Below are 12,303 nucleotides of genomic sequence, written 5' to 3'. Positions count from 1 at the left end.
CAGAAAGATGAATCACCCAGCATATATATAAAGTGCACAGTTCTGCAATCTATAAACATTACATCAGAGCTGAGCCACTTTAGCACCACCTTTCCAATAAAAAAATAAATAATAAAAGAACAAAAAACATTCTTTGTTCACCTAAAAAAATTATTAAATTAAACATGAGGGTTAGGAGTAACCTTGTGTGCGTATGTGTGTAGCACTTACTAAACTATATAGAGTATGCCAAATGGGTCCCATTAAACATATAGGTAACCCAAAGACTGCTGTAAGTTGTAGCAAATTTTCTGCTCTCTAATGCAGTGAGAACTTCAGTTTGTAATTAAAATTTTAGGTCAGGGCAGTTTATTTTTGCAGTTTTTAATAGAGGAAAAACAAATTTAATTTTAGGTTTCTCTTAGCTATTCATTTGTTGGTATCTCTTCATACATTTAACCATGCTGTATTTTAACCTATTGGCAGATGTAAAAAAAAGTATGTTCACACAATCCTTTTCCCCATGTCTTGAATATTATATTATTATACTTATTAAATAGGGAAACTTTAATTATGGTCATGTTGTATATCACCACATACATAGTATCATACTATTAGAAACAGTAACAACAGATTAAAAAAAGTGTTTAATGGGGATAAATCAAGTTTGTCATATGCAACACACTCATTTACATAGTAACACTATGGAGCCCTTCCTGTGAAGGAGGGAGGGACGTATGTTTGTATGTACTTATGTTATACATATCTCAAACCAGTTCCTTCAGCTTCCTCGCACAGTTCTAAAACATATTGGTAAACTGAACCCAAGTAAGTGATGGGAAACCTATATAAACTCCAATGGGCCAGGAACAGAAGTGGATGATTACATATTTGTAAATACAGTAGCTCTGCACAGTGCTACATAACACAAATTATGTAAATAAAATAAATAATACAATCTATTAACCTTTCCATTCGCTTTAGTCATACAGGCCAGTTGACAGTTTTATGAACTGTTTACAGCACCATGGATAGCTCCTTTCTAACAACCAGAGGCCTGTGTTAACTATATTATGGGCTTATAATTCATGTTGTATGGTTTGTTGTATGCATGCTTACAAACTGATGACGAAGTGTTTCAGGGTGCATTAAGAGGGTAAGAAAAATGATTGTGCTGGCCTGATTCACATAACTGTCAGGACGTTCACAAGAAAGGGTTTCTTCCCATTTATACAACATCACTGAATGTATTCCATGGAGGAATACATTAAATAATGACTAAAACAAAACAGGCACAGATACCCGGCACCCTCATAATAAAAAGATAGAAAAACAAAGATCAGTATCAGGTGTCATGTTACTGAAAGACTAGCATTTGTACACAATACTTTTTGAAGGATAGTTTTCTGTAAGCGCTCCTTCAATGTAACTCGGATGCCAGGGTTAACTGCTATTTATTATATTATGTTTCTTGTGGTCTTGATGGTATTTATCAATTAATGCATTTAGCTCAAAGTCACTGGTAGAGTCAATGCAAGATAAAACATTTATTTCAATACTAGTTTCAGTTTTAATAACAGTGGAATAAATGGAAAAAAAAAGATAGCAACGTATCTAAAATATTCCAAGGCACATACAGTAGTAACCCAAATCACAACAGCTCCATGGGTCACTAATCTGTCTCTTGCCCAGGGGTTCCAGTAAATGTTGACAGGTTCTGAATGTCGACATGCACTTTGGGTCAACTGCAATATGTTGACACCAGTTTTCTTTTTGCTAATTTTTATGGTTAGTCTAAAATAAAATAAAAAAAACTGTATGTCGACGTTCTGGTGTCGACATGTTAAATGAAGACATTATGAACATGTTGGCATTTTAACTATGTTGACATTTTTGAAGGTTGACATATTGCTTGTGCAATGAGGGCCTCATTCAGAGGCGGTCGTAGGATGCAAGCGGTCGTTCTGAAACAGGGCGGCCGCTTGCATCCTGAACGGCTGCCTCCATGTCGGTCGTTAGGCTGTGGGTTGACACCCACAGCTCTAACGACCGACAAGGGTGATGGTCGCGATGGTCAAGACTATCGCGACCATCGGGGCTTACGACGAGACCCTAAGGTAGGGTCTCATCAATCTTAAGCCCCAGGGAGCTTCCTGCTCTGATCGAGCAGGAAGCTCCCCACTGACATCACTGATGATGTCAGTGGGGCCGCCGCCAAACGGCAAGCGTTCCTACTGGAATGCCTCCGTTTGGCTAGGCACGCCCCCGGCCCGCCCAGCAAACGGGGCGAGCTGTCACTCAACATCGACAGCTTGCCCCGTCTGCTACGAGACCCCTAACGACGGATCACCCGTCGTTAGCCGGGTCTCGCGCATGCGCACGACGGAGCCGGCTCCGTCGTGCGCATGCGCTGTGGGGCAACATCGAGTTGGTCGTGAGCGCTCAGCGCTCACGACCAACTCTGAATGAGCTCCTGAATGTGGATGACTTGATTCAATTAAATCACCAGGGAGTGGTTAAAATAATGGACATCTACTTTAACTCAGAAAGGAGTAACCTTAGATTTGTAGTTCTAAAAATGAGCCTTGGGGAATTTGTCAAGAAGGAATTCTTTGTTTGTAAACAACAGAGTCAGACAAATAACTGGGTCTCTAAAAAAAAGATACTTATTTGCTCATACTTTAATATTTTCGAAGGGTATATCAGGAAAATGGACAGAAAATGTTGGTTAAACAAGAGATAACATGAAGCAAAATTAAAAAAAATAGATATCACAACTAATATTATATAAATATATATATATATATATATATATATATATATACATACAGTACCTGTATACATAAAAAATTCCTTAGTGCGCTATGTGCAATCAAATTAAGACAGTTTGAGTTAGCAGGTTGCTTGGATGTGAAAGTCCATCCTCTAAATGTTTAAATAAGGTATTCTCCTTTTGAAATGTGTGACATTACACCATGAGGGATCCTGTGGGTATACCCTCCACCAGAAAATAACCCAACAGAAGGCCAAAAAGGCCAATTAAGAAAGATACCAAATGTTCATTTTTGATAAAAATATAGGTTCAACATTTAAAAGTTCTGTTTCATATAAACAAACAAAAAAAACATAACATAGATCGAATAAATCAGTGAGCCAAGGCAAGTGTAGAGGAGATGTTTTTTGAGACCTACCATCTCACCTATAAACAGGTGTGAGCTCAATAGGGAGGGAATCTTCATATGACTGGTCAATGGAACCGTAACTGGTAAACCCTACGTGTTTCATCTTTCGACTTCATCAGGGGTTGGTATAAAAAAAATTTCATTGGTAACCTATAGGGTTATGATTTACAGGTAATAAACGTGAGTTGGTGGGTAACACTGTACTTCAGCTGATTATTTACGACCCAATCGGGCCCAAATATGATCCAAGTCTGATAATCAAATATCTACTCATAATGGGTTCATAATAAGGATCAGCGTTAAGCTCAAATGGCTTTACAACATTTAGTGAGTCAGCGGTAACTGTGTTAAGCTCCTCAAAAATATTCTAAATCCGCAAAGGATCTGGGTACTCCCTTCTGTGAGAGCAAACAGATGTGAACCTGTCTCAAGCTTCCAGGATAATTTATCATATTATCCTGGAAGCTTGAGACAATTCAAACAAAAATAAACCCACCAACAGAAAACATTAAAATATAATAAACAAAGCTGCAAATGTAAATACAAATAGTCTGGGTAGAACATCTGGAATTGGTGTGAGTACCTATTAAACATTTTTAAGAAAAACTATTGCACTACTGCAAAGCAATAAGAAGCCAATGCAGTAAAAGTATGCTACAGGTAATATACTAGCCTCTGGAAAAATTGCCATAATATTCTTTCAGGCTCCATAAATGTCAAGATGTGCCCAGTGTTACACCCTTTCTCTAAGCCAATTTACAATACCATTTTGATACGGCCAGGTAAGCACTGTAGAATGCTTGCTGAGCATACAGTGCACTTTACACTTGCATTCATGTGGGGCACATTTTTGTTTCTTTAACATTAAAGTTATTCAAAGACACTGAATTGACTCTTTGCAGGTAAACTTATTCTACATTATACATGTACGGAGCAAAGCTAGCTATGGAAAGCTCAAACAGCTAATATGAAGAGGACCAAAGAAACTAAAGGATGAAAGAAAAGTGATAAATAGATATAGGCAGATGCTGGATATTTATTAGCACAGAAATTAGCTTCATTATTGAGCTGTGTTAAACCTACATATGTTGATTTCTTACATCACTAAAGTGAAAATAGCCTCTCATCTTCTGCTGCAATGTTATGCTCCTGTGTTGATAAAATACTATATTAAGTAGGGCATAGTAGTAAGGAGAAAAAGAGTGGTAATGAATGAATGAACGAATGAATGAACTGTAGAATAAGAAATAAATCAGTGCTATTGCTGCCTATACAAAACTCTCTCGGTAGACAAGAAAATTAAGTTGCTAAAATATTAACCAAAAGTAATAAAGCAGGTCTATATAAATAAAAATTATTTTATATATATATATATATATATATATACACGCACTAAATGTCTGACCAACAGACATACGTACACTTGATGAAAGAAAGGTGCCCTCAATATAAAAATATTTTTATTTTATGGCCATTATGTATAGATAGGAAACCTTTTATTTGAAGATCCAATATCCACAAAGTTCTAAAAAGCAGGAGGGAAGGAAGGTAAATAATTGCAGCTGTGTGGTTATGATCTCTTCTCTTCCTACAGTGAATGTGAGGAGTACAGCTACACAAAATAAGGAGGATAGGAAAGAAAGGACAATGTGGGCTTAGGGCAAGCTAATTTGTACATGCTTTATAACCTTTGGTGGACATCCTATCAAGATTACCAGTCTGTGGTGCCTATTTGTATGTAGAGCAGCGCTGTGTATGTGGCAAATAATTGGAATAGCCAAGACTGCTGAGTCCAACATTTATCCACACAGCTGGAATTTTATCTCCATGCCTGCCGCAGTGATAAAGTTCTCCTCTGCAAACTATCTGTGTGGCTGGACCATAAGCTAAGAGCAGGAAATGGTAGAAAAGACAGTGGAACTTTTGGGCACAGGACTACTTTATGAAGCGTGCTTTGTAAAAAATAGAGTTTGTAAACATCAACATTTTGTATGTGTTTGTTTTAAAAAGGTCTGTGCTTGGAATATGGGAAATTGGGATGTGGTGTTGCTGAACGGTGGTTCAGTGGAGTTTCATTCTTTGTTTATACCGTAGTTGAGTTGTTATACCGTGGCGCATACAGGGGTGGTGTTTACATGGAGGGGGAAAGATTGGAGGAAACAAGATGTTTCAACCTTTATCTTGCCGACAAGACAACCCAACCTAACGTTAGCATTTTTTGATTCTATTAAAGAAGAAAAATAAATTTTAACAGTATAAGGCAAATGTTCATGGTTTCTCTCATCTCTCTAGTATATCTGGAAGATGAGGATTCAGTCAAATATATATTTCTTGCAGAACCTTTATTGAATAATACAGTGCAACATGTTTGACAAGCAGAGGTGATATTTGCATGGAGCAAAAGGTAGCAAGAGCAGTACGGACACAACTCAGAACTGCAATAACCATGAATTAATACAACACTAAATGGAATACATTTAAATCCTTATTGAGCTTAGACACAGAAGAATTTAATTTTTCTTCACCAATTTGTACTGAACTGTAACCAGCCTTGATACAGGCTAGTGATGACAGATTGACTATATACTGTAATTACTATTCACATACTACACAAGAACATATTGGTGTATCTGTAGCACAGGTTTACAACAGGTAGTATGTTCATTGCAAACAAAAATAAGTAAGCTATTATTTTAAAAGTGTTATTTTAAATTCATTGCATTTATTATTGTGCAACTCAAGGTATTTTAATGATGTGCTGATATAAAATTGTAACCACTGCAGTATGGATAATGTCTTTACATTATTTCAGATTTCCTTTTCCTCAAGCAGCATTAAGGGGATGTGGCTTATAACCCGGCTGTCGGGATGCTGGTGCTGAGAATGCCGTCATCGGAATACCGACACCACCGGCGTCAGCACCCCAACCGCTGGTAAGTATTGGGGTTAGGGGGTGTGTTACAGTTAAGAGATAGGGTTAGGCACTAGGGGGAGGGTTAGGGCTGCGGAGGCGGGTGGTTAGGGCTGTGGGGAGGGGGGAAGGTTTAGGCTGAAGGGGGGAGGGTTAGGTTTAGGCTGTGGGGGGGGTGTTAGGTTTAGGCTGCAGGGGGGAGGGTTTGGTTTAGGCTGCTGAGGGGAGGGTTTGGTTTAGGCTGCTGAGGGGAGGGTTAGGTTTAGGCTGCAGAGGGGAGGGTTAGATTTAGGCAGCAGAGAGGGAGGGTTAGGGGTAGGTTACTTACCTGCAGGTGTCGGCAGGGGCGTTTTAAGAGAAGTGGGGGCCCGTATGCTGCCTCCATTTAGGCCCCCTCCTCTCTGTCGGCGGCTCAGCGGCACTGAGCGCTGTAGTTTTTGGCCCGCGCCTACTTTCCCAGGGACATCTTTTTTTGCGCATGCGCAAAAACCTGGCACCCATCATAAAGACGCCTATGGGTGTCGGTATCCTAAACTGTCGGGATGCCGGCGTCGAGATTCTGACCGCTGGGACTCTGAGCACCGGGCATCCTGTACCTAATCCGCATTAAGGACTTTCTGATACTTTGTGTAATACCTCGTCATATGCACATTGAGGTAGGTATAGAAAATGAATGATAATGTAGTAGCTTCTGATATCCCAAATCCCACTGAATTTAGCTGAACTATAGTGAATGTGATTTATTCACCCTACTGCACCATCAATGGGTGACTTTTTATTTAAACCTAGGGTCTTTCTGTCTACAGCATGTTTAGCTTGCAGCCCTGGAACATTTATATTGGTAGATTAGTATAGTGAGAGCAAAACAGTTGTTTTTCAATTATTGTGGCAAGAAACATTAGATACTTTCACTGCAAAATTACAATATACAAGTATCCATTTTTTAGAAATTATTTTCAAAGTAAAGTTTTTACAGTTTAAGTTTTACTCACTTATGAACAGAAATATAATTTTGTTGATAGTTTCAATTTAGCTAATGTATGCTGTTTGCAGCCAGACCTTGTCTGTGTCCTTTGGCACATAAAACAATTGCAATTTCATTAACTGAACTTATTCAAAAACTTGCAGTTCATTGTCTGACATCGTACGCGCTTTATGGTTGAAACTGGTCTTTAAACCGGATTCAGAAAAACAGATATATACATCATTTTCTTTCTGCTTCCTATGTGATGGACATAATAACATTCTTTATGTTGCATATAAACTAAGTATATTTTCTTATTTTATTTTTTTTCCCAATGGACAACTGCATGCTACCCCTTTCCCTTCTGTATAACAGGTACAAGTATTCGGGGATTCTTATAGAAACTAGCAAATTAACTGGTCACATAAAAATACAGTAATATTTTAAAAGGTTCTGATCAATAGATGAAAAACATTAACTGAGATCATTGTTCACTAGTTTTTCATGTAACTATTTTTTATGCAGATAAAGACTGCTAAGCTCAAAGCGGGCGTTTGCATTTAGGGGTATCAAATAAAGGAAAAGGGTATGTACCGTATGAGCTACATGCCCATACGATACACGGTCATTTTGAAAAGCAGTGATATGGAATAGACATCATGCAGGGAGGGTCTATACAAGTAGGCCAGGGCTGGGCCGACAAACTCTGGCTATTTAGCTGTGTACAACAGGTTATCTGATGGCTGCCCTGCTGCTTCTGTGCACTGTGAGGAGGCTCCGTTGCTCTGAATTTTATTATGGCAGTTCAGGTACTATTATCTGTGAAGTATCGGATTCTCATATGTACAGTAAATAAAGGCATACAAAGTTTTTCTGTGTAGCCTCTGACTGAAAAGGGTGATGTGTAAAACAAAGAGATTTGATTTAAAAAAAAATATCTAAGCTTGGTTGGGCAAGTGTTATTCCGGTAGCTACCAAATAGTGACCTGTCTGATTTATAAATGCATCACATAGATTAAAATGCTATAAATACTGTAAATAACTACTAACTAAATAATCATGTAACATATTCTGTTTTTGATACAGAAGTTTATAGAATGACCAAACAAATACTACGAGTGATTTATGAAAACCCCAATATGCATACATCAGTCACCACCGGCGTATGATATAATTATACTTAGCGATGCAAGCTTGCAATTTTCTTTGTGCTTAAACTTGTGTATATATCTCTTACAATGGCAGTGGTTATGAGGGTGCATATTTGAGGGTGAGTGTAGAGTGGAAAGTGGGTAAGTATGCCCAGTAGGCACATGCACAGTGGGAGGGGTCAACCAATTAGCTGAAGGGGGCCATCTTGGCAATACATGAAGAGCTAGTCCATGAGGTCAACAGACAGTTCTGGCGTGTGTACATTGTGCTAGGCCTCAAAGACAATGAGGGCAGTGCTAGCGCTACATACCAACTCAGGAGTACTTTATTCCACCAATGGGTGACAAAATCTATACTCCATTACCAAAATTAGTAGAATCGGGACGGCCCTGAAGAAGTCTTCTTAGAGAGGTAGAATGTATTGAGGCTACAGAAGAGTGAAACACCAGCAATATGGCTTTGAAATTATATATTATATACTGTAGGTCAAGTATAAATAAAATGTATTAAAAGGCATGGATTATCATATGGGTAAGGGAAAGTTCCAAGATCAGGAGTAAAAAAAATCAAATAAATAATAAAAATAATAATAATTTCTGCTCTTTGATGAAATTGTACTCACCAAGAGTCCTTGAACAAGGAGAGAAATAACTTAATTAAAAAAGGATAAAGATAATTATTTAAGGTGGACATTTGCTTTAAGTAATGTTTCAGTATAATCACTCATAGTGCTGTATCCAAATAGATGTGAAAAGCCGTGCAAAAAGTTTTCACTTGTGCAAACTTTTTGCCAAAAAAATGCATATCGTGCAATCCTATTAGCTGCATCTTTTCGACAGTGTGAATTGTCCATATGCAAAAGCCGCAAGAAGTTTACACCATCTCAGAGCAGGTGAAAAGTTGTGCAAAATCCCTATTTTTGGCTAAAAATGTTGGGACTTGTTTCAGAACCCCTTGGACATTTTATATGATACACATGCGAAAACTTAACATTCTTAACTTAATGTTTCTGCCACATTTTAAATTAACTTAATGTTTCTGCCACATTTTATATGGTACACATGCGAAAACTTAACGTCATTAACATAATGTTTTTGCCATATTTTAAATTAACTTAATGTTTCTGCCACATTTTATATGGTAGCCATTTAATATGAAATTTATCACACAATTTTTTTTAAAAAGACAGGTGCTTGTGTAACTTGCGTGTACTGTATGTGAATAGTACTTTACCACCATAACCATTTAAGTGTTTAAGAGACCTGACACAATGGGCACAGCCCATATATAAAGATATAAAGAATAAAGGCTTCCTGCTTTCGGAGAATACTTTTTCATCGTTATCCCCCCCCCTTTATTTTTCTGGTCTGAGTTGATAGGATGCACTCCTTCCAGCCCTTAGTTTTATACTTCCCTTCTGTATTCTTTACCAACAAACATACATTGATCACTAGTCTTTCCGAACACAATGCCGCCTCTGTGTTTATCACAATGCTATTTTTATTGTTTCATCAAAACATTTAAAGGATAAAATCAAGTCAATGACAATGGTAAATACTTATAATTATTCTGTAATTTGCTTATGGTTGATTGTTTTATGTATGTGTGTATGTATGTATGTATGTATGTATGTATGTATGTATAAGAAGCAGCGATGGACCACTGATCATTATACTGTACATTCCGTGCTGTTGAACTGTGCCACACCCACTCCTGAGCACATGAACATCCATGCTGCATTTAACATGTACTCATTTCCTCAATGACAGGCCATCTTACTCCTAATCTCCGTTATGTCTCCCACAGCATTTCTACCATGCCCAGGAAAGCACTTGCAGTTCTGATGTATAATGCTAGATCTAGACAGACTAAGCAGAATATTATTTTGCAAATAAATATACAAATATGAGAATAAGATATTAGGGTTAATGTTTCTTGGCCAATATATGCGGCGAACACAATGGACTTGTAAGAACTGACTCTATTACCATCATTTTAAAACTACCCACGTTACCTCACAAAAGTGAATGTAGTGTGCTGCCTCAACCAAACCTTCCATAGGCCTCTGTGGCCACCCTGTATAGTTTGGTTGTGATGGTGGAAGGTGTGTATATATATATATATATATATATATATATCTGCATCATTTTAAGTAAAAAATATGGGATTATCTTGCGTTCTATTGATGCGACTTTACCATAAAACAAACCAAAGAAATTCATATATCATATGAAAAATGCTTACTTTTGGGACATTGCTGACCATGTTCACTGGCTGGAGGCCCATACTGTAGGTTATAACTAAGCAGAGAGTTGTACAGTATCTATGCCATACCAACATTTACGCATCGCACAATGATTTCACGTATACCACATTTTATCACAACTCTTTTGAGGTATGAAGCAAATATATATCACTTAACAATTTTTAGAAGCAATAAGAACATTGCTTCATATCATCTGACACATTCCAGAGATTTCAACATATATCAGATAAAGGCTGAAACTCCTAAATAGCAGAATAAAATGGCTCCAGCTGTCTAGTACTCTCCCTGTCAGAATGAAGAAAACACTTCGACATTTTACACCATCAGAAAATGCAACCACACCCCATGCTCTATGGACCAGCAAGCCAAGTGCTCCCAGGAAGAAGTCAGCTTTCCACTTTCCTTAAATCAAAGCCAATTACAGGTACATCATTACCATATGGATGGAGAGGACACATAAACCCTGGCTATGGTGTGTGTGGGGGGAATGTATCGGTCTTCCCACCCATTCCGGGATTTGGGCAGTAAGCCATCATTTAATTTGTCACAGACCTTCTATGCATTGCCTTAGTAGTCACCAATTTAGGCATGAATGCCAGTGCTGTATGCAGTAACAAGGAGTAGGTCAGGGGCACTATTTTGCAATAATGATGCCAAGATGAATAGGCCTGAAGGTCTCTCCATTCTGCTTAGAGAACAGGACATGCTTCTGCAGGCCATACCTTTTATATACTACAGGCAGTCACTCTATGTATTTATACTTTTGATCTTAAACATATCAGTAGGGACTGTGTCTTACGGTGTGTTGGGGGGGGACACACACATTTCCTTCTTTATTGGGCAGTGCAGTGAGTGACAAACATGGCACCTGTCCATTGATGTAAATGACAGCTCACAAACATGACAGCTGGAAGAGACAGAATGAAGGTGGATATTGTACAGTGAATGCCCACAGCTGGCATCACTCCCATCCAACAAATACAGTGCACCTGGAGTGGAACTGGCACCTAAGAGGTTAATCACACACAGGAGGACAGGGGCTGGGATGACTACACCTAGTGCAGGGAGGCACCGTCCTGTCACCTGAGCATGGGCTACCAGTTACTACAATGAATGAATGAATGACATCTTACTTTAGCATGGCCTCTTCCTTCTCCTCTTCCTCCTTCTGACGGCTCATCACAGCCATGATCGTGTTCCTCTCATCCTCTGTCAGATGGCTCAGGTCGGGGAGATCCTGCATGGGGGGAGGCACTATGGGCGGCCGGGGACCTCTGGCTCCCAAGGAAGAAGACATTGTATGAGGGTGCAGGGCGGGGGGAGCGCCCACCTTCAGCCTTAGCGAACGGAGGAAAGGACCGTTCGTCTCCCCCACCCCGCTGCCTGGTCAGTGTAGAGATATCCGGCGGTCAGTGCAGGGGTCTGAGTAGGGGGACGGGTCCCCCCAGGTCTCACACAGCTCCAGCTCCCCTCCCCATCCCCGGCTGCAGCGGCCCCGTTTACAGCAGCCTGTCTGCGCTCTGTGCTGTACCCAGCAGCAGCTAGAGGCTGTCCCGGTGCTGTTGCTGCTGCTGATGAGGGAGTGGAGGAGGGGGGTGTGGGGAAATGATGAGCAGAAGCTGTTAGCGCTGTGCTGTGGGGGAGGGGCAGATGACTGCATCCCTCCTCCCTACAGAGCCAGCAGCAGCAGCATCCCTTATCTTCCACCCTTCCTGGCATCATACATTGTATGACTGTGTCCTCAATATATATATACTGTAGATGTCTACCGTGGTGTGATAGTGACGTTACTGCAGACTTTAAATCAAAGGTGGCCACAGCTTTCAGGTTAATTATTAAATATTATCTG

General features: G+C 39.4%; 1 protein-coding gene across 1 annotated transcript in view; it reads right to left on the bottom strand.

The window, feature by feature from the left end:
- RIMS1 (regulating synaptic membrane exocytosis 1) overlaps window positions 1-12,016 on the bottom strand; it is a 417,175-nt gene extending 405,159 nt beyond the window's left edge. The window contains exon 1 of the mRNA XM_088471345.1: window positions 11,588-12,016. Within this exon, the coding sequence (XP_088327471.1) occupies window positions 11,588-11,751 (164 nt within the window). The 5' untranslated portion in view covers window positions 11,752-12,016. The remainder of the gene's footprint in view (window positions 1-11,587) is intronic.
- Between the last annotated feature and the right edge of the window lie 287 nt (window positions 12,017-12,303).

This window comes from Taudactylus pleione, unplaced genomic scaffold, assembly GCF_031769625.1.
Source record: "Taudactylus pleione unplaced genomic scaffold, aTauple2 ptg000015l, whole genome shotgun sequence".
NCBI lineage: Eukaryota > Metazoa > Chordata > Amphibia > Anura > Myobatrachidae > Taudactylus > Taudactylus pleione.
This window is presented reverse-complemented; position numbering and strand designations above follow the sequence as displayed.